The sequence below is a fragment of the Mustela putorius genome, unplaced genomic scaffold, assembly GCF_011764305.1.
Source record: "Mustela putorius furo isolate JIRA1106 unplaced genomic scaffold, ASM1176430v1.1 tig00000827_pilon_pilon_pilon, whole genome shotgun sequence".
Classification (NCBI taxonomy): domain Eukaryota; kingdom Metazoa; phylum Chordata; class Mammalia; order Carnivora; family Mustelidae; genus Mustela; species Mustela putorius.
In genome coordinates this window covers 3,655,646-3,679,453 of record NW_025421489.1, presented here as the reverse complement: position 1 = coordinate 3,679,453, position 23,808 = coordinate 3,655,646, and the positions used below count along the sequence as shown (strand labels likewise).

Sequence of the window (23,808 nt, the reverse complement as noted above, 5' to 3'; positions counted from 1 at the left end):
AACAAAGAGGGTTTTATCTCAAGAATGCAAAACTGCTTCAACATTCACAAACCAAAGTATTTCACCAGATTACAGGATAAAGAGGAAAAAATATTGTCATTTCAATAGCTGCGGAAAAAAAGCATTTGACAAAATTCAACAGCCGTTCATGAAAGACGCTCTCAGAAAACTACGAATAAAAGGAAACTTCCTCAACCTGACAGATGACTGCTATGAGAAACTTAGAGCCAAATCATACTTAATGATGACATACTAAAGTTTGCCCCCTCTAAGTCTAGGAAAGAGGCAAGAACGCTTCTTCTCACCACTGTTACATAACACTATATTGCAAGTCCTAAACATAGTTATAAAACATTAAAGAGGGTGTCTGGGTGGCTAGATCAGTTAAGCGTCTGCCTTTGGCTCGGTCATGATCTCGGGGTCCTAGAATTAAACCCCACATCCCTTCTGCTTGTCCCTCTTTCTCTGCCCCTCCCCACAACTCATGCTCTTTCTCTCTCTCAGATAAATAAAATCCTGAAAAAAAAAGCACTAAAAAGAAATGAGGTACAAAGATCAGAAACAAAGTAAAACTGTCTCTATTTACAGAAGACCTGATTGTTCACATATCAATAATCTACAGATTCTTTACATTTGAAGAAATTTATGAAATTATTATTGAAACTATTAAGTGAATCTAACAAGGTTGGAGAATACAAAGTTATTGCATGTGAGACAGAGCTTGCAGTTTGAATCCAAGTTAATTACCTGATTTTTTTCTTAAGTAGGCTCCACGCCCAACATGGAGCCCAGCACAGGGCTTGAACTCATAACCCTGAGATCAAGACCTTAGCTGAGATCTAGAGCCAGATGCTTAACTGACTGAGCCATCCAGGCATCCCTAATTGGCTAATTTTAAAAAATTATAAAATCGATTGTATTTTTATATACCAGTACCAAACAATTGGAAATAAAACCTAAAAACAGCTCTATTTCAAATAGCATCAAAAATGATAAAATACGAGGGGCGCCTGGGTGGCTCAGTGGGTTAAGCCGCTGCCTTCGGCTCAGGTCATGATCTCAGGGTCCTGGGATCGAGCCCCGCATCGGGCTCTCTGCTCAGCAGGGAGCCTGCTTCCCCCCCTCTCTCTCTCTCTGCCTGCCTCTCCATCTACTTGTGATTTCTCTCTGTAAAATAAATAAATAAAATCTTTAAAAAAAAAAATGATAAAATACGGGTCCCTGGGTGGCTCAGTGGGTTGGGGTCTCTGCCTTTGGTTTGGGTCTTGATCCCAGCGTCCTGGGATTGAGCCCCGTGTTGGGCTGTCTGCTCAGAGGGGAGCCTGCTTCCTCCTCTCTTTCTGCCTGCCTCTCTGCCTACTTGTGATCTCTGTCAAATGAATAAATAAATAATATATTTTAAAAAATGATTAAATACTTGGGAATAAATTTAACAAAAGATGTGCAAAAACATCTACATGGAAGAGGACAACATACTGGTAACAAAAACAAAGAAAAACCTCAATAGAGATGTGTACTATGCTCGTGGGTAGGATAATTCAGTCTAGTAGATGTTCATATGTCATGATCTTGGGGTCCTAGAATTAAACCCCACATCCCTTCTGCTTGTAATTCTCCTTGAATTTATCTGTAAATATATACCAGAATCCAAATCATAAGACACACTTATTTTTTTTAAGTGGACAAGTTTTTTCTAAAATGGGTACGAAAATACAGGGAATTTAGAATTTTTGAAATGACTGAAAAAGAACAAAGGCAGAGGACTTACTGTTACTTGTTTTCAAGACCTATTATAAAGCCACAGAAATTAACATAGTGTAACATAGTGTAGTACTAGCTTAAGGATCAACAAATCATTACAACAGAATAGAGAGCCCCAGAATATATCTGGCTAATTTTCAACAAAGTTTCCAGAGCAATCAATCCAATGGAGGAAAAAAGTTTTCAATAAATATTGCTGGAACAAGTGGATATCTAACTGGGAAAAAGTATGAAATTTGACCCTTATGCCACACCTTCCACAAAAATTGATTTAATATAGTTCATACACCTGGGTTGCCTGGGTGGCTCAGTTGGTTAAGGTGCTGGCTCTTGATTTAGGCTCAGGTCATGATCTCAGGGTCCAGGGATGGAGCCCTGCTTCTGGCTCCATGCTCAGTGGGAGTCGGCTTGAGAAGTCTCTTTCCCTCTCTCTCTGCCCCTCCCCACACTTGCTCTCTTTTTCTCTGTCTCAAATAAATAAATACATCTTTAAAAATATACATAGATCATACATCTAAAGATGAGGTGTCTTGGGTTTTTTTTTTTTTTTTAAGAAGAAAACATACAAGAATATCTTCTTGACTTTAGGGTTGGCAAGGTTTCTAACCATACATAAAGCAATATCCATAAAGGAAAATAACTGATAAATTAGACTTTAAGAAAAAAAAATATTTTTCCACCAAAACATACTGTTAAGCAAATGGACAGAAAAGCCATAACTGGGGAGAAAATATTTAAAAACATATATCTGGCAAAAGACTGGCATCCAAGACACAATTTCTGTAATGTATGTTTAGTTTTGAAGAACCTCTCTAGTTACCTAGTTTCTCTGCGCTTTCTCACTAGTAATAATAATTTTTTAAAAAAACCCTCAATTTTTTTTGGCGCCTGGGTGGCTCAGTGGGTTAAGCTGCTGCCTTTGGCTCAGGTCATGATCTCAGGGTCCTGGGATCGAGTACCGCATCGGGCTCTCTGCTCAGCAGGGAGCCTGCTTCCCTCTCTTTCTCTCTCTGCCTGCCTCTCCATCTACTTGTGATTTCTCTCTGTCAAATAAATAAATAAAAATCTTAAAAAAAAAACCCTCAATTTTAAAATGGAATTTTACTTTGAAATACTTACAATTCTCATGCAATGAACACGAGAATGCAGCAAGAGTGTATAATACTCTTTACCTTCTTTCCCTAATGTTAACATCTTACAAAACTGTAGTGCACTATCATGACCAGGATATGGACATTGATACAACCCATCAATCTTACTGAGATTTCCCTAGTATGCATTTGTATGTGTCAGTCATAGCAGTTGTGTAGGATTGTCTCCACCACCACAGTGAACATATAGCATCTTTGCCCTGATCTGCTGCCCTTTTGTAACACCCCACCTCCCTTACTGTGCCCCTCTCCTCATCCCCAACCCTGGAAACCACTAATTTGTTCTCCATTTCTAAAATGTTATCCTCTCAAAAGTGTTATATAACTGTATTGTACACCTGTAACACTCTATGTTAAATATACTGGAATTTTTAAAAGAGTGTTCTAGAAATGAATCAAATGATGTATAGCCTTTTGGAATCACTTGTTTCATTCTGCATAATGCCTCTGAGATTTGTCCCAAGTAGGTGCTGTACCATTAGTTCATTCCTTTTTGTTGCTCAACAGTATTCTGAGTATGGGTACCCCACAGTTTAACCCTCCACACGTTTAAGGATACATAGGTTGCTTTCTGGTTTTGACTATTGTGAATAAAACTATTTTGAACATTTGGGTGCAGTTATTTTGGTTTGTGTTTTGATTTCTCTGGGAAAATGTCTAAGAGTGCAATTGCTGGGTTATATTGTAATTGCATGGTTAGTTTTTAAAGAAACCATCAAACTGCTTTCCTAGTTATCCAGTTTCTCTCCCTCTTGCCAGGTTTTAGTGTTGTCACCACTTTTTAAAAATTTTAAAAACTGTCTGATAGGTCTATGGTGATATGTCAGAGTTGTTATATTTTGTATTTCCCCTATGATTCATAATATTGAACATTTTCTTATGTGCCACTTCAATAAAATGTCTGGTCATGTCCTTTGATCTTTTTCTAGTCGGATTTTTTTTTTCTATTGTTGAGTTTTGAGAGGTCTTTATTTACCTTGGTGGTTAGTCTTTTGTGAGATATGTGGTTTGCAAATCTTTCCTCTAAGTCTGTAGCTTGTCTTTCACCTGCTTCATGGTGCTTTCATGGAGAAAAGCTTTTAATTTTGATGAGGTGTCTTATGGACTGAATCTTTGTGTCCCTGCAAAATTCATATGAGGAATCCTCAATGTGATGGTATTAGAAAGTGGAGCCTGGGGGAAGTAATTAAATTTAGATTAGATCATAAGAGTATTACACCCCCATGATGGGATTGATTCCCTTATAAGAAGAGGGAGACAGAGAGCTAGACGGCTCTAACTCTTGCTCTCTCGGTCACCTCCTCCTTCCCCACTTACTGAACACTTTACATGTACCACTGAAGAAAGGTCAAGCGAGTACACTGGGAGAAAATGTCTGTCTGTAATCCAGGAAGCAGGCTCTCACTAAACAGTTCAAATCTGCTGGCTCTTGATCTTGAACTTCCCAGCCTCCAGAACTGAGAGAAATAAATGCTTGTTGCTTAAGCCACATGATCTATATTATTTTGTCATAGCAGCCTGTGTATATTAATATAGGACAGAGTCCAAGCTATCAATCTTTCCTTCTATGAGTTGTGCTTTTGATATCAAGACTAAGAACTCTTTGCTTAACTTTAGATCCCAAAGATTTTCTCTTCGTCCCCCGCCCATGTTTATGGTTTATATTTTTCATTTAAGTCTATGATCCATTTTGAATTATTCTTTGTGGTAGATACAATGTTTACATGAGGTCCATTTTTGGAGGCTACAGATGTCCAATTACTCCTCCATCAAATGTTGAAAAAGGCTATCCCTCCACCAGTAGACTGCTTCTACATTTATGTCCAAAAAAATCAGTTGAACATATTTGTGTGGATCTACTTCTGGGTTCACTGTTCTGCTCCATTCATGGGTCTAGACCTCTACAAATACCATAGTTCTTTGATTACTATAGCTATATAAGAAAACTTAACATCAGATAAAGTGAATCCTTGTAATTTATTCTTCTTTTTCAAGATCGTTTTAGGTATTCTAGGGCTTTATCTTTAGAATAAAACTGTTTATGTCAGCAAAAACACTTAGCTGGGATTTTGATAGAAGGCATTAAACTAGAACTCAGTTTGGGGGAGAACTGACATCTATACTACGTTGGGTTGTCCAATCCATGAACACAGTATGTCATTTACTTGAGTCTTTGATTTCTTTCATTAGCATTTTGTAATTACCAACATAAAGAACCTAAACATGTTTGGTAAACTTTATATCTATTTATGTTTCCTTTGGAGCAAGCACAAATCACACTGTACTTTTAAGTTTTGTTTTCATATGTTCATTCCTAACACACAGAAAGGCAGTTGATTTTTAGAAGGAAAATATTCAGTCTTTCGAGTCTGATGTAGGATAAAGAATTTTTTTTGGCACATGCTTTCCATCAATTTGAGGAAGTTCCTTTCCTTTCCTAGATTGCTGAGTTTTTTTTCATAAATGGGTGTTGGATTTTTTTCAAATGGTTTTTCTCCATTAATTGATATGATTCTGTGCTTGTCTTTATTAGCCTGTTCTTATGAATTTTATTGATTTATTTTTAAAAGTTGAACTAGACTTTCATATCATGAATAAATCCCAGTTGGTCATAATATATAATTTTTATACATAGCAGGTCTCAATTTGTTAATATTTTTTGAGCATTTTTGCACCTAAATTCACGCAGGATATTGCTCTAGTTTTCTTTTTTGCCTTCTGTCTTTGTACGGTTTTGGTATCATGGTAATACTAGCCTCATATAATGCACTGGAAAGTGATTGTGCCTCTTCTAACTTTCTGAAATGTATTGTGTAAAATGTGTTAATTCTTTAATGTCTGGTAAGATTCTCTAGTGAAACTATCCAGACATTCTGCAAATTCATTTTTCAGGAGCTTATAAATTACAAATTCATTTTTTATGGTTTAATGACTTTTAAGATGCTATTTCATCTTTTTTTTTTTTTTAAGATTTATTTATTTGACAGAGAGAAATCACAAGTAGACAGAGAGGCAGCCAGAGAGAGAGAGGGAAGCAGGCTCCCTGCTGAGCAGAGAGCCCGATGCGGGACTCGATCCCAGGACCCTGAGATCATGACCTGAGCCGAAGGCAGCGGCCTAATCCACTGAGCCACCCAGGCGCCCCAAGATGCTATTTCATCTTGATTGAATTTTGGTAGTTACTGGTTTTTGAGGAATTGCTCCATTTTTTTTTTTTGAGTTGTGAAATTCATGAGCATAAAGTTGTTTGTAGTTTTCCCAATTATTCTTTTTTCTTTTTCTTTTATTTTTTCAGTGTTCCAAGATTGTTTATGCACTACACCCAGGGGTCCATGCAATACGTGCCCTCCTTCATAATACCCACCATCAGGCCTTCCCAACCCTCTCCCCTCTCCCCTCCAAAACCCTCAGTTTGTTCCTCAGAGTCCACAGTCTCTCATGGTTCCTTTCCCCCTCTGATTTCCCCCAACTCACTTTTCTCCTTCACCCAATGTCTCCTTTGTTATTCCTTATGCTCCACAAGTAAGTGAAACCATATGATAATTGACTCTCTCTGCTTGATTTATTTCACTCAGCATAATCTCCTCCAGTCCTGTCTATGTCGATACAAAAGTTGGGTATCCGTCCTTTCCAATTTCATCCTTTCCAATTTTCCAAAGAATCCATTATTCTTTTAAAGATGACAAGTTCTATAGTGGTATCTTATTTTATTCTTAAAGTTGGAGATTTGTATGTTTTACCCATCTCTTTCCATATTTATTAGTCATGCTAGAGGTTTATCAATTTTATTGTTTTATTTTCAAAAGACAGATTTTTGTTGATTTCCTCTGTTGTTTTCCTATTTTCGATTCCATTTATTTCTGCTAAAATTGTTATTATTCCCTTCCTTTCTGGTTGATTTGGGTTTATTTTGCTCTTCTGTTTCTAATTTCTTGAGGTAGAAACTTCGATTATTGATTTGAGACCTTCCTCTTCTCTCTTGTAAGCATTTGGAACAATATTTCCTTCTCAGCACGGCTTTAGCTGTATCTCATATATTTGATATGTTTTATGTTTCAATCTGCTTTAGGTACTTAAAAAATTGTACCAAGACTTCCCCTTAACTCTGTCTATTCCCAGTGTGCTGAGAGTTTTCATCATAAATATATATTGGAGTTTCTCATGTGTTTTTCCTAAACCTATCTGCTTTCTCGCTCCAACATTTTACATTTTTCCCATATACAAAATCCCCTTCTGCACCTTATTCTAGAAATCCTGTGGTTTTAGCTATTACATTTAGGTTTATGGTCCATGTGAGTTAAATTTTACATGAGATGTGAGGTGAGAGTTGAGATTCATTTTTGGTTTATAACTATCCAAGAGTTCCAGTACCCTTTTTTGAAAAGATCATCCTTCCCTGCTTAAATTGACTCGGTACCTTTGTCAGAAATCAATTTGCCATATATGTTCCACTAGGTTTATTTCTGGGGTCTCTATTCCATTCCACCAATGTATATGTTTATCCTTACACCAACATCATTGTACCTTGACTATTATGCCTCTAGAATAAGTCTTGAAAGCAGGTTGTGTGAGTCCTTCAGCTTTGTTCTTTTTCAAAATTATTTCAGCTATGGAAGGTCCATGAATTTCCATATAAATTTTAGAGGAGGTTGCTGGTTCAAAAAACAAGCCTGCTATGATTTTAACTGGGATTGTGCTGAATCTATAAATAATTTTGGAGATAACTGGGAGTTTATATCTTCTAAATAATGAACATGCTATGTTTCTCCTTCTATTTAAGTCTTTAATTTCTCTCAGGAGTGTTTGTATGGTTTTGTACAGATTTTGTCAAATTTATCCATAAGCATTTCATATTTTTATGCTATTATAGTGGTGTTTTTAAACATTTTCATTTTTCATTGTTTATTGCTTGTATACAAACACTGTTTTTGTATCTTAATCTTTGTGACCTTGATAAGTTCACTTATTAATTCTAGTGGCTTTTTTGTAGATTCTTTAGGATTTCCTATATAGACAATCAAGTCATCCGGTAGTAAAAATAGTTCTACTTCTTCCTTTCTAATCTGGATACCATTTATTTCTTTTTCTTACATTATTAAACTGGTTGAGATCTAAAATACAATGTTGAATGGAAATGATAAGAGAAGAAATAATTTTTTTTATGTTCAGTTAGCCAACATGTAGTACATCATTAGGTTTTGATGTAGCGTTCAAAGATTCATTAGTTGTATATAACACTCAGAAGAGCAGAAATTCTTCTCTCATTTCTGGCGTTAGCCTTCAGCCTTTTCCCATGAAACATGACAGTAGTTTAAAATGTTTTATAGATACTCATTATAAGCTCTATTCCTATCTCACTGAGATATTTTTTTTTCTTTTTTTTTTCTTAAGTTGGGTCCGCAACCAATGTCTAGCCCAACATGGTGCCTGAACTCACGATCCTGATATCAAGTCCTGGACGGAGATCAAGAATGGGACAATTAACCAACCGCACCACCCAAGAGCTTCTCACTAAGAGTTTTATCACAAATGTATATTGGACTCTCTCAAATGCTTTTTCTACATTTATCTGCCTTCTGGCTCATACATTTTACACTTTTACCCATATGCAAAACACACTCATAATCACCCAAGCCTCCAAAAATCCCATTCCATTACAGTGTCAGCATGAAGCCAAGAGCTCATTGTCTAAATCTGGTCCAGGTGCAGCTAACCCTCCTTGAGAACAGTCTATCTTGACCTGAAGATGCAGGAACTAAAGAGATGATTATCCAACCCCCACAGTCAACACACCATAGTGGGACATAGGATAACCTCTAGAGATCCTCTCCTTCCAAAAAAGGAGAGTGGGAGGCATATAACAATGACCAATCCATAGTATTTTTTGTTTCTCACCTCTAGAGATCCTCTCCTTCCAAAAAATGAGAGTGGGAGGCATATAACAATGACCAATCCATAGTATTTTTTGTTTCTGCTAAGTTACTTTTGGTTTACATTCACCCCACAGAAAAGGTCACTGGTTCTTAGCCTAGTATGGGAGTTCACTACTGACCACCTCTTCACACACACACACACACACACACACACACACACATTCTAGCATGCCCAGCACTGTGACTTCTGTTTCTGGTTTGCCCAGACTGGTGAATGCCCTAAGGGAAAGATCAGTTTGGAATGTTAAGTTCTCCCTAATGTTTCTCCCTTGACATTTGATTTTACCTGGTAATCCCTCTCTTGTCAATTCTTTGGTGCTTTATTTATAAAGATGTTTATACTATTTCATCTACATTTTTTTGTTGCCTTTATTCTGGGAGTTGGTTGGACTGCCTAGCTTATTTGCCAGTTTACCCCACTAATCAGTATCAGTGTGTGTAATGGAAAAAGTTTAGGCCCTCTTTCCCAAAGAGTTTGAATTTTCCCTCAGAATCCTCTTACTACATTGGAGTTGATACACAGAATCATGTCTGCTCTTGGAGGAACTTTCAGGTCTCTAGCTACCAGGAGACCAACCCATTCTGGTTTGCCTGACTGGGGGGTTTCTAGATACAAGACTCTCCACGTTAAACCTGGAGAAGTTCTGGTCCTGGTCATACCAGAGCAGGTCACCCTCTCAGCTATGACTCAGCTATGACATCACTAAGTGTAGGTGTGAGTAACCCACTCTCTTTTCTCGGAGGAGGAAAGGAACCATCACACTTTCCAGTGGGGACAGATAATCCATGGCCCCACAGCTCCTTAATCTTTCCCCTGCCTGTTAGTTTACCAGTGAGATGGCTCAACTGTACTGAAGTAAGTTCTCTGGGAGACTTGATACTGACGGCACATTCCATGATTCATCCTGCTGGCCTAGACCAACGTCATCTTGCAGTGGAGGAATAAAAGACCAAGGCAGAGTGTCCTCTCTTCATTTTCTTCCTGTAAATTGTTCCTAGTGAACTTTATACGTATACCATATATGCACATTCCATGATTCATCCTGCTGGCCTAGACCAACGTCATCTTGCAGTGGAGGAATAAAAGACCAAGGCAGAGTGTCCTCTCTTCATTTTCTTCCTGTAAATTGTTCCTAGTGAACTTTATACGTATACCATATATGCTACTGGTACTTACGGCTCTTACCCCTGCATAACATCTAGGATTACTATAGCACAACACTGGGTATTCCCCACAGTGAACATTTACTGCAACTACTACTCAGTGACAGATAAATGACAATTTCCTCTAGCAAAAATTTGGAGCTTTCTGCCTGAACTCAGCACTAATGGCTTGTGTCCATTGCAATGTAGTAGTGTAACATTCTGACAGAGAGGTGTCAAGGGGGAGAATCAGGGACTAAATGAATTAAATAGAAACAAAGGAAATAGGATCAGGACTAGAACAGAACAAAGACATTTCCCTTAACCACATCTGGCTAAGAGTTTTTTCTTATTAAAGAGAGCAGCAGATCTCAGTGGATGGTCCAAGGATCCATGGGGTTCCCAAAATCTTTAGGGCTTTCCCAACATCATTATTATTTTCCTAACATGACAAAGATAATTTTTCACTCTCCTGCTCTCTCCAGTACACAGTGCAGTTTTCCAGAGGCTCTGTGATATTTACCCTGATAGAATGAACGCAGAGGCAGATATAAGGATCCAGCTGTCTTCTAGTCAGACATATTCAAGAAGTTTGCAAAAATGTAAGGCAATACCACTCTTACTAAACCTTTTTGGTTTTGGAAAATATTTTTATAGATAATATGCTATTTATTTTTAGCATGTAAGAGATTATTGTTATTTTCAAATGAACTAATAAATAATTTGATTGTATTTTAATTTCACAGGCAATAAATATTAGCTGATAAAAACCAAGCTGAACCAAATCTCCTTCGAGGCCTCAATAATTTTTAAGAGTGGAAAGGGATCCAGAGATCAGAAAGTTTGAGAACCACTGGAACAAAACCTATAAATTAATACTGGAGAGTACACTGTAGTTAGTTCCTGTATTGTGTAGCTGTGTCACATGTGTATTAACAGTATTACCTGCTTATGAAACTATATGTGGTTCATGCCATAGTGTGGGCTAAGTCATTTTCAACCAACCATTTTTAAAACTCATTCCTTCATTTGCTCATAACAAATATTTGAGTTTCTACTCTGTGGCAGCCACCATGGTAGGTTTTGAGGGTACAACTGTGAACAGGATGCACTTCCTGATTTCAAGTAGCTCACCAGATGGAAATAGCAGATCAATCAACAGATCCTCTCCACAGAACACGAGGAGAGCCACAAGAGGGGTACTATGTGAGGGTGGGCAGCTGCTCCGGTCTAGGGGAGTAAGAGGGAGGAGTTCCCAGAGGTATTATCTGACCTCTGACCTGAGGGACAAGCCAGAGCTAACCAAGGAAGGACACTTTAGGAAGAGGGAACCACACAGAAGAAACAGTGCTCTGAGACATCTGGTAATATACCTCCTGATTTTAAGTGGACAAATGTGACTAATGTGCCTGCTGATTTCACTGGGGATGAATTGTGGCACGGGCCTGAAGGCTTCATTGTGGTAGATTTGGAGTGACATTGGCTCAAGGGAACTATTCCTTTCACAAGCTCTGCCCTCTGCCCTGTGGCTTAGAAGTAGATCGTGAAGGCTGAGCAGATCTACCAGAAGTCCAGAACTACATGAAAAAAGCACATTTCCTGACTGGTGGGCAGGAACTTATGGACAGTGAGTCAGGAACTGCTCGGATAGTAGAACGTGCTCTGTGGTCTGCCAACTTTATGGGGATTCAGTCACCTTGAGCCACTACTCAGGTTGCACTCGTCTTCATTCATTGCCACAATTCCCGAAGCTATAATGTAAATGCAGTTTCCCACAGATTACTGAAAGCATTCCCCAGGTTTCAAAGTAGCAACAGTTGGGAAACTGTAGATTCTACCTGTGGAACACACATCAGAACAGTAACGGTACCCGTGATGGGAGCCTGGGTGGCTCAGTCAGTTGGGCGTCTGACTCTCGACTTCAGCTCAGGTCATGATCTCAAGGTTGTGAGATCGAGCCCCTGTGGGCCGCACTGCTGGGCATGGGGCCTCCTTAAGATCTCTCTCTTCCTCTCCCCTTGCCCTTCGCCCCATTTGCACACTCACTCTCTCTCTAAAAAACCAAAATTTAAAAATGGAGAACAGTGGTAATGAGAACTGATATAATAACCTAAATTTTTTCAAATACATAAGCCTATGCAAAGAAATTCAGTCATATATTTTATTATAGTAAATATCTGGGTCACCAAAGTACTGGTTTGCTAGTTGAATGACCAACACTGCCACATTACCTGAAACAGGCATAGACAGACTTGAGGCATGACTCCAAGGGAACTCAGGCAATAGGGAGCCCAGTTATAGGTTCAAGGCCAACCGTAGCAGTAATTTGGTGCTATGCCCCCCCAATGAGAGGTTATAGCAACATTTGTAGCTCCTTTCTATCTTAAGTCTAGATTGTCCCTAGAGGCCAAATACACTGGGATGAAATAGATGAAAAATAAGTTAAAATTAAGAGTTCAGTTATAGTACTTTTCTGATGAGGACAATTTTTTTTTTTTTTTAAACCAAGAAGGTGGGCGCCTGGGTGGCTCAGTGGGTTAAGCCGCTGCCTTCGGCTCAGGTCGTGATCTCAGGGTCCTGGGATCGAGTCCCGCATCGGGCTCTCTGCTCAGCAGGGAGCCTGCTTCCTCCTCTCTCTCTCTGCCTACTTGTAATCTCTCTCTGTCAAATGGATGGATAAAATCTTTAAAAAAAATAAAAAAAATAAAAAAAAATAAACCAAGAAGGTGAGTGATCTGTATACTGAAAACTATAAGCCACTGATGAAAGAAATTGAAGAAGACACAAATAAATGGAAAGATATCTCATGTTCATGGACTGGAAGAATTAACATTGTTAAAAGGGCTGTACTACTCAAAGCCAATACAATCCCTATTAAAATTCCACTTTTTACAGAAGGTGCTTTTTACCAAGGTAGAAAAAATAATTCTAAAACTTATATGGAACCACAAAAGACCACCCCCCACCAAAAAAAAAAAAAGAAAAAAAAAACCCAAAAAACAAAAGCCAAAAAAAAAAACAAAAACAAGCAATCTGAGAAAGAAGAACAAATCAGGAGACATCACACTTCATGATTTCAAACTATATTATGAAGCTATAGTAATCAAAATAATATTAGCATAAAGATAGCTAGGGGTACTAGCATAAAGACAGACACATACACCAAAAGAAACAGAGTCAAGAGTCCAAAAATAAACCTATGAATAAACGGTCAACTAATATTTGACAAAGGAGTCAAGGACACTCAAGAAAAGATGGTCTCTTCAATAAATGGTGCTGGGAAAATTGTACCTTCACATGTCAAAGAATGAAACTAGACCCCTATCTTATGTCACTCTTAAAAATTAACTCAAAATAAATTACAGACTTAAATATAAAGCCTGGAGTCATAAAACTCCTTTAAGAAAACATAAGAGAAAAGCTGCTTGACATAGGGCTCAGCAGTGATTTTTTTGGATATGAGAACTAACGCACAAGTAATGAAATAAAAAATAAACAAGTGAGACTACATCACATTCAAGAACTTCTGCACAGCGAAACAATAAACAACACAAAATAGCAACTTATGGAATGGCAGAAAACATTTGGAAATCATATATCTGGTAAGGGATTAATATTCAGAATCTCATAAAACTCCATGGCCAAAACAAAATTTAAAAAAACCAACAACAAATAATCCAATTAAAAATCAGCAGATGATTGAAACACCTGGGTGGCTGGGTAGTTGAGTGTCTGATTCCTTGTTTCAGCAGGTCATGATTTCGGGGTCATGGGTTCGAGCCCCATGTCCAGCTTCCTGCTCAGTCTAGAGTCTGTTTGTCCCTCCCTGCACTCATGTGCCTATGTGCACATGTGTGTGCATGCTTTCTCTAATAAATAAGCAAAAATCTTTAAAAAAATGGGTAGATGACCTAAGTAGACATTTTTCAAAGAAGATATTCAAATGGCCAACAGGTACCTGTAAAGCTATTCAGCATTGTTAATCATCAGGGAAATGCAAATCAAAACCATTGATGAGCTATGGCCTCATGCTGGGCAGAATGGCTTTCACTAAAGATAATAAGGGTGGGCAAAAATGTGGAGAAAATGGAGTGCTTGTGCCCTGCTGGTGGGAATGTCAATTGGCTCAGCCACTATGGAAAACAGTATGAAGTTTCCTCAAAAGGATTAAAAATAGAATTACCATATAACCCAGCCATTCTACTTCTGACCATTTAACTGAAGGAAGCAAAATCACCATCTCAAAAAGCTATCTGCAGCCCCACGGTCACTGCAACCATTGTTATTCACAATGGCCAACAGGAAACAACCTAAGTGTCCATTAACAGATGAATGGATGGAGAAAATTGGTGTAACTATAATGGAATAGTACTTGGCCATAAAAAAGAAGGAAATCCTATGATTTGTGACAACATGGCTGGGTCTTGAGGACATTAAGCTAAAATAAATCAGAGGAAGACAAATATCATACCATCACTCGTACGTGGAATCTAAAACACCGAACTTAAAGAAACTGATTGGTGATTGCCAGGGCTGGGATGTGGAGTGAGGTCGGCAAAATGGATGAAGGTGTTCACAGCACATAAACTTCTCATCATAATATAATACACTACATGGTGACTCTAGTTAAGAATACTGTATTGTGTATTTGAGAAATTGCTAAGAGAGCAAATCTTGGACGTTCTTATCACAAGAAAACAAATTTTGTAACTACGTGTGGTGAGGGATGTTGACTAGATTTTCTGTGGTGATCACTTTACAGTATACGCATATATCAAATCATTTTGTTGTACACCTAGAGCCAATACAAAGTTCTGGGCAATTCATCTCAATTTTTTTTTTTTTTAATTTTTTATTTTTGATAAACATATATTTTTATCCCCAGGGGTACAGGTCTGTGAATCACCAGGTTTACACACTTCACAGCACTCACCAAATCACATACCCTCCCCAATGTTCATAATCCCACCCCCTTCTCCCAAACCCCCTGCCCCCGGCAACCCTCAGTTTGTTTTGTGAGATTAAGAGTCACTTATGGTTTGTCTCCCTCCCAATCCCATCTTGTTTCATTTATTCTTCTTCTACCCACTTAAGCCTCCATGTTGTATCACCACTTCCTCATATCAGGGAGATCATATGATAGTTGTCTTTCTCTGCTTGACTTATTTCGCTTCACAATTCATCTCAATTTTTAAAACGGATAAATGAAAGCCACAACACATAGAAATCATAGGAAGATACAAAATTATTCCCCTCAAGCCAATCGCAGGATAGCATCACTCCAAATTTCATGGCTTACTTATACTTAATGAGACCAGAAAATAAACTGCATTGGAAAACAGTAATAGACAAGCATGAACAAAACCCCTTCCGTGAGAGAGTTGTCAATTTCTATAAAATGACTGCCTCCACTCCACCTAGTCTCCCACTTCTCCATCTAGGTGCAATCATCAGTCCAGAAACCTTCATTTCTGGAAAAAAGTACCGTGGCAAGAAACAAAGAAAACCCAAGACAGCCGCAGAGCCAGCCGCCTCCCGAGTTAGCAACAGAATGCCTTGGTAGCAGGGAGGGGCGCCCAGTGGTGACCTTGCTGGGCCCAAAGGTCTGCCATGGAAAACTGGTCATGAGAAGACCCTTAAGCAGACTCCCTGTTCAGAAATCACGATCCCCTAAACCAATTCTGAGCATGCCCAAGGCTCCTGGGCCGCAGGGCGGGTGGGAGGGGGTGAGGTTTGTGATGCAAGATCTTGCTGCTTGGCAACAAGCGAGGTGCTCCACAAACTTCCAAACAACAAAATAAAACATGATTGGTTTCCCTGTGGGCAATGTAATAGTTAACAGTTAACAGCTTACGGTATAAATAAAGAGGCCAGGTAGGATTATGGGTTCTGTTCACAGTATCGGCACTCAAGGGAGTCGGATTATTTCTCTGACGTCGCTAACGAAGTGACAATATGACATTTGCTTCCCATTCTAGAAAAACATTTTCAATTTTAATGACAATGTGCACGTTTAGTTTGTTCGGAAAAGCAATTCCTAGACTTCGGAAAAATGACAGAAGGGGGTGGGGAGAGAAGAAATCAACTATATACTATACACAACTATACAACTATATCCTCAAATAATGGAGGCGATTTTTATAGGCCAGGTATCTAAAAGTAAAGAGTTCAAAATGATGTTATTTTTCAGCACATGGTTTCTGTGAACAGCTAACCATAATTTTTTTCCTTGCCTGCATTCCCAAGTTGGTTTCATAGAAGGCTTTATTGTCGTCCCAGAGCATTGTCTTGCATTAATTTCTATGACAAGGAACCCAAAACACATGGTGCTGAGAGTAACAAAACAGAGTAAGGGAAACAGTCATGACTTGGCACAAAGTGTGACAAGCTGTAAAAAAGGGAATGTTTCAATATCTGAAGTGGTGTTGACTTCCTATGAACAACCTTTTCTCTTCTAAACAGTATCATATTCTTTTCAAGCACATTTGGAACGCAAGTCAAGCTGTGTTTTATTTTTGATTATAATAAACACAGTCAGTTTCCTGTAACAAAGACGTACTAGTGGTGACCAGTTGAAAGCCAAAGTACACCACCATAAGCTGGGCGGGGGGTGAGGTGGCGGGGCCTGGGGAGTGGGTAGTCAACAGATAAAATAAAAGAGCAGCCGTCTGGAAAGTTCTCTTAAAAGAACATAAAAAGGCAGTGTTTTCTTATGAGACTAACACAGAATGCCAAAATATCTAGCTGGGCTCTTTTTTTGTTGTTGTCACTTATGGCAATTTGTAACTAAAAATAGCAAATCCTTCAAAATAGTGGGCTCTCCTGTGTGTGTGTGTGTGTGTGTGTGTGTATGTGTGTTTTAATCACCATTATAAAACTCAAAAACTCTGGACAGTTCTTTAAATGGTAACACGATTTCTTTTGGAAGACTCATCTATTTGGCAGCTTATTATGTTTATCATAGTACTAATCAAACTGTTGTCTTACAATGATCATTTAAAAATGTTTATAGAAAAAGGGAAGGGGGTGAAGAGATACAAACTCCCAGTCTTAAAATAAATAAGTCACAGGGTTGCAAAGTACAGCATGGGAAATAGTGTCAAAAATACTGTCACAACGTCGTACGGTGACCACACTTACGATGGTGAGCATAGCTTAAGGTATGGAATCATCCGCCGAATCACTATGTTGCGCAATTGAAACTAATATAACATCGTGTGTCAACTATGCTTCAATTTAAAAAGTTTATAATTAGGCATGCACTTAGATTGACCAAGGGGAAATCATAGTTTATAGATAAAGTTTATAAAGCTTTCATGATTAAATTGAATTCCTGATCTCAAATTCATTAGGAAATAATGTAAATCACCTTACCATTTCTTGAACTAATGCTTTTTCATAATCAAGCTCACACAGTAATCTGTCTCTACCATCAAACAGCTAAAAGAGAAGAATATTACATTTTGATTAAAGGAAAGAACAGAACGCCTAAAATTCCTCCTCAGTAGAATTTAGCAACACATATTTTGATTTTAAACAGGAGAAAAGAGGATCATAATACGATTTAGAAAATTTAAATGTCTGTAGATTCTCATGTAACAATAATATATTATGATACAATTATTGTATTTTTACTAGAAAAGCAAGCAATATACACACAGGAAATGCCAATTTATTTATAATCTTCCTCACACAACCCCAACAAAATGTGCATCTATATATAATAAAGTAAGTAGAGTCTGTCAAGAAGAGCAATTCTGCTTTTCCTTTATAGGACCCATTTCTTTTATTTTAGATTTTTGTGTTCTATTTCGTGTACAACAGATTCTCTTCATGCCAGCTGAAAACAGCCATCAAAGAGCGTACACTCTAGGGACACTCTACTTCTATGTCTTGCCTCACTGTCTTCAATGATTATTTGCCATTTGTGTATATTTATATTACATTACATTTTATACACTGATATAACTGATATATATCATGATATGTATTATCAATGATATATATCATATTATGTATTATATATCAGTTATGTAATATATATATGCATATATGTATATGACATATAATATATGTCAGTGATATATTATATACATATATTGTATGTCAATTATACATGCTGATAAACTTCAAACCTTGGTTCTGACATCCACTCAATTAATTCATATATTCATCATTTAATACACATGAATGGAACACCTTTTAGATGCCAGGAGGTCTATGTTCATCTATGGAGTTACAGAAATGAAGTAGAACAGAACATTTCCTCTGGAGCATCTACAATATGGTAGGAAAACAATGTGAAAAATGACCATAATACATAAGAAAATATGTTAATAAGCCATATTTTCAGGTGGTTAAAAAGCATAAAGATCCACATATCCCACATATAACTACATATAACCACATATATCCCACATATAACCACATTATAATCAGATCAAGTGACCTACCAGGTATAAAGTAGAAAAGAGAGAGTAGAGATTGACTCTCAATTTCTCATCTGTTCTTGGGATTGATGAACAATCAAAGTCATTCATTTAAGTGGGGGAAAACAGCAGAATCCAGATTCAAGGGGTAATGAGCTCAAGTTTTGACAGTGAGTTTGATGCATATGTAAAGAATTTTTTCAGCAAACATTTCTTAAGTCTGATGACTAAGAATATAAACAAGACAGTTCCTGACCTCAAGAGAGCAAAGAATCCCAGGTACGCAGGGCCACAGAAAGAACTTCTAATTTCCATAGGAAATGGATGGGGACTGTTGAAGTGCGTGTAACACTGAAATTAAAGATGAAAACAGAGTTGAAACTAGAGATGGGGTGTTCAGGGTAATCATGAAGCAGGAGAGGAAGTTTGGAATCACTGGTAAGCAAGCGTGCCAGTTATGGGAGAGACTGACGTCAGCTAGAGAGAAAATGAGGAAGACCAAGGATAAACAGAGTACCCAAGAATGGCATTCAAGAGGAAAATGGAAGATAAGAAGCCACTGACAGATATTGCTTAGGAAGGAAGGAAGAATCGTGTGACAAATCAGAAGTGAACATTGGTGCAGAAGAGTCTATGACACAGCCAGTAGTCCTGTCACATACGGCAGATAATCCAGGAAGGAAAAAATCTAAGAAGGATCAAAGGCAATATGAACCTCACTGTGACCTTATCCACAGGAAAAACTAGCATTGGGGGAGTGAAAAGGGGGCTGGTAAACACAGATTTCTTTTAAATAGTATTTGAAGTACAGTAAATGGCAATGGGTTAGGTGTGATTAAGGTCAATGGATAGCACCAAGATGATGGTTTCACCGTGTCTTAGGCCAGAGGAAAATTTTAAAAGGCATAAGAGTGAAAGGGGCTGATGAAGAAAGTTCCAGAAGAGAAGGAAGAGATGATTCAGGGAATAGATGGAAGGATGAGTCAGGGCAAAGAAGAATGATCCTGTTTGGATCAAAACAAGTAAAGGTAAGGCTAGGTAAGATAAGCCACAGAGGAAGAGAAAGCAGAAGGGGCGGGGGAAATCAAGTGTTTGCCATGTTTTCTGTGAATTAGGAAGTAGTGTGGAGGATGGAATATGGAAACTGAGAAAAGTAATGGTAAGATTAGAAGAGCTGTAGGGGATAGTAGGAAAGGGTGTTAATTAGATCCAAGTAAAATGATAGACAGAGAGAGGGTGCATCCACTCTGGGTTAAAACCCCATACACTTGGAAATGCCACCAGCAGGTAAGGATTGACCCATCTCCACGGGAGCAGGGCTGAGGAACAGTGGGGACTGGCTAGACAGGAGCCTCTGAAGGAACACAGCAGTATAGTTGATAAGGTGTGAGGGTCGACGGCAGGTTAGGGGAGGTAATGGAATGAGGTGGAAGGAAAGGAAAAGATTCTGTTTTGAGTCATCATACCTTGGTCTGAAAAGGAGTGTCACCAAATTTTCAATGGGTGTCAAAGGCCATTAACCCCAATCCTTCCTGCCTCTTAGATCACTCTTCTCAGTGACCTCTTCTGCTTTATGTCTCCACTGTCTTTCATCTTTCCATTGGCATCATTCAAAAATATTCTAGTTTCTTCTTTAAAAAATTTCCTCCCTCAGCCTCACGTCCCTCTCCAACTACTCCCCTACTTCTCCCTGACCAGTCACAGCCCAACTTCTAGAGGGCTGCCCACACTCACTGTCTCCACTTTTGCATTCACCCAGCTTCTCACCTGCTCCCACAGTTTCAGGTAAATCACTCTCATTAACATCACGGGGGTCACCCTGTTGCCAGACTAATTGCCTAATCTTCCCTTTTGAGCTTTTAGCATGGCTGGTGGCAGGACACACTGCAAAGGAAATTCTCCCTTGCTTTGCTTCCAGGATGTCCCCTCTCTGGCTTTCCTCATTGCCTGTTTTCATCTTTACTCAAATGCTCACCAGCCTGAACTTCTCTTTTACCTCTCCTGCCTTCAACCATATCAATGACCGTAGAGTTTACTGCCTAAACATCCCTAGAATTCATCCTTCCCAGTCATCCCCAGCATCTCACTGTCCTCTTTCTGTTTCAGATTATACTTCCCCTGGTTTATCCAAGTAACCTCTGAACCGGTCTCTCTGGTTCTAGATTTTCCTTCCTCCTGCTCATTTTCTTTCTGAGACATGAATCCAATCCTTCCCCAACACTTAAAGGTCCCCCATGGCCTCAGAAGGCAATGCAAATCCCTTGGCATGATTAATAATCCCTGCCAGGAGCCCTGCTTCTTGCCACCCGTGACTCTCACATACCCTCAGCTGTAGGCAGTCACATGCACTGACTTCCCTTCTGCATGTTTCTAACCCTTCCCACCTCCCATGTCCCCTTCCTGGCTTATTAGAACCGCTCTTCTGGGAGTCAGCTCAGACTCCTTCCTCCAACCTTCCTGGACCCCTTAAAATCCACGCTGGGCTCTCCCATGAGGCCCAGAGCAATCTGTACTCAGTCTTACACTGCCCTGCCTCCTGATGCTGACCACACGCCGGGCTGTCATCTCTGACTTCTGGCTGACTCCCTCCCAGAAGGATTTGTAATATGGCCACAGCTAGGAAACAGATTCAGCTGTTATTAGATTATTGGAATTTTAACATGAAAGTTACTGAATATCATAAAAGACAGTGCTTTAAGCCCTGATGGGTGGCAAGAGATCAGCTTAACCAGCTACAGGCCATTTTCAACTTCGTTTTCACTGAATCCAGGGGTAAACAAGACAAGGTGTGTCTTATCCTGGGGCTTCTGAGCTGCTCACCTGTTCCCCGTCTTCCTGCCCCAAGACAAATGCTCATACATAGCTCACTGGATTCCTACCTCATGCTTCAGCCATACCAAATCACAAGAGTCCACAAACACATCTCACACTTATGCATTCACGCTCTGAACCTAGCACTTCCACCCTCCTACCTACCTGGAAAGATCAGCTCCACTGAAGGAGTGTGAAATAGGTGTGGAACTGTGTGTGAAGCCTTTCTAGAACCTTCCAGGTAAAGCTAGACATCTTTTCTCTATGTACATACTTCCATTACAGTCCACGTCACACAGCCCTAGGATTTTTGTCTCTTGCTCTAGATTTATTCTGCTCTATAGCAGGGCTGTGTGTGTGTATGTGTGTGTGTGTGTGTATGTGTGTGATTTTTATATCTTGACAGTAGCTTAATGCCTGGCACTAAAAGGATTTAATAAACATTACTGAATTAATTGATTTAGTGGAGGATATTGGAAACCAAACCAGTAAATATCAGCTCGTGTTTGTTCAACAACTCCTGACGTGCTTTCCAATCAGCAAAGCACTTGGACGTGCATTATCTCATTCTACCCTCACAGTAAGCCTGTGAGAGACAGGAAGTAGGATAAGGCACTGGCCCAAGGGACCACAGTGGCAGAAATGAAAGAGGAAACCAGGGTTCAAGAGTCTTTCTGCTCAATACCAAATTGTGCCTGTATTCAATGTTCTGTGGTGGTCCAGTACATATAAAGAAAAAAAGAAAAGAGAAAGGATTTAAAAGACGATCAATCAGGCTAGGAATCTGCTATATTTGTCTAGGAGAGAGTTGTGAATTAAAAATATGGCCTAAGATATACACATATATATGTATATATTTTGAATTTTATAGTAGCCTTGTTAAAAGTAAGAGAAATATGAGAAATTAATTTTAATAATATATTTTTATCCAAATACTCATTCAAAATATTATCATCTCAATGTGTAATAATCAATTTTAAAAAGCACTGCTGAGATATTTCACTTAAATGCAGTCTTTGAAACCCAGTGTGTACTTCTCACATACAGCATATCTCAGTGTCGGGGCTAAAACTTCATCAGAAATACCTGATCTGTATTTAGATTGCATAAAGTTTACAGAAGAAAAAGCAGATTCACATACCAAGTTATTTAAAATATACATAAAGGTTTCCCAATAAACTGAAACAAATATCAGTTTTTAAATTTAAATTAAAAAATTAAAATGAAATATAATTAAAAACTGAGTTCTTCAGTTGCACCAGATACAACTCGTATGGTCAGCTAGCCACATGGGGCTACCACTGGCCGGTGCGGACCTAAGGAAGCTGAGGATGCATTTAACTGGAATCTTTACACTCACACAGGGTATATAACTCGTCATTCGAAGGGGTATGTCTCTTTCTAATTGGTGGTTTCCTAGTCAGATTTTTTGCTTTAATTTTTTGCACTCCTCGCAGAGAATAGTAAGGTTCCACAACTCATCTCTACCAGTGACAGGATAGAATGAACACTTCTAGAAACATTTAAACCTTCCTTGGAGGCTAAGTGACACTGGAAAGCTGGGACTATCTTTTCAGTTGTCGACATTGATGCCAAGAAGGCTAAAGTTGTCTGTCCACAGACTCTTGTTTTCTCTGCGAGGATGGGACTCCTGCTTTTTCTGCTGCAAATGGGGCAAGTGCAAGAAAATGAACTTGCTCCGCAAACCCCTGTGATGGGTCTGGTTTTCAGAGAAAACATCTCCCACCTCTGACCCTTTGGGGTAACCAAGTCTTTAAAAAAATAGTTTGTAAGAGTAATCTTATTGAAAACCCAAGAATACCCTGAACTGTAAAATCAGCTTGAAATTTGGACCCAAACTTAGGCACAGGTGGCTGTTCGCTGGAAACACCGCTAGTGCCTCTGCAGGACTGAATGTTTCATTAAAACTGAATGTTATCCAGTTTCAATTAATTTTCATTTTCAAACTGGCACTCGATTTGGTGAGAACATTGATGTTTATTTGGAATAAATCAGGGATATAAATACACATTTTCGCCTGTAAATTTCCTGAACTCTAAACACATTCTCATTCTATGAATCACTCAGAGAGCATCTGTCCATGTGCACCAAGTACTGTGCTCAGCACTGGGAATATTCCAGAAACGGAGATGTTACCATCTCTGCCCTCATGAGGCTAGCAGTGCGGCAGGGAAGATGGCCCTTCGCTGAAAATGTGCTGATAACTACGATGGGATGCTGCCATAGAGAGTTAAGAAAGCACAAAGCAGGGGAGCCCAACCTGTGCTGCTGTGGTCCTCCTGCCTTGGATGCCCTGGGAGATCTTGACCTTCCTGACACCAAAAGAAATCCTGTTCAAAATGCAGATTCCCTGCATAGCATAAGCCCAGTTCATGTGCAAACACATGAAGCCCCATCTGGGCTGAAAACAAGATTGCTCGTTCTTAATAATAGAATTCTCCCACTAGCACATCTTCGGACCCCTGGTGTCATATAACTTTCCAGTTCCTTACAGTCAACAAGGTAGATAACTCAGTTATCCCAAAGAAATGAACTATCTGTACATTAATTCATTTTCAA

At 38.9% G+C, this 23,808-nt stretch overlaps 1 protein-coding gene across 7 annotated transcripts in view; it reads right to left on the bottom strand.

Moving 5' to 3' along the window:
* The window catches only part of CUNH10orf67 (chromosome unknown C10orf67 homolog), a 143,412-nt gene that overhangs the window by 57,621 nt on the left and 61,983 nt on the right, over positions 1–23,808 (bottom strand). For 6 of the 7 annotated variants that reach the window (XR_006608105.1, XR_006608106.1, XM_013058925.2 and 3 more), the window contains one exon: positions 17,363–17,428. The exons of the other annotated variant lie outside the window; for it this stretch is intronic. Coding sequence is in view for 4 of the 6 variants with exons in the window: in XM_013058925.2 (XP_012914379.2) it covers positions 17,363–17,428 (66 nt within the window). In the remaining 2 variants the exon portion in view is untranslated. The remainder of the gene's footprint in view (positions 1–17,362; positions 17,429–23,808) is intronic. 7 annotated transcript variants of the gene reach the window in all.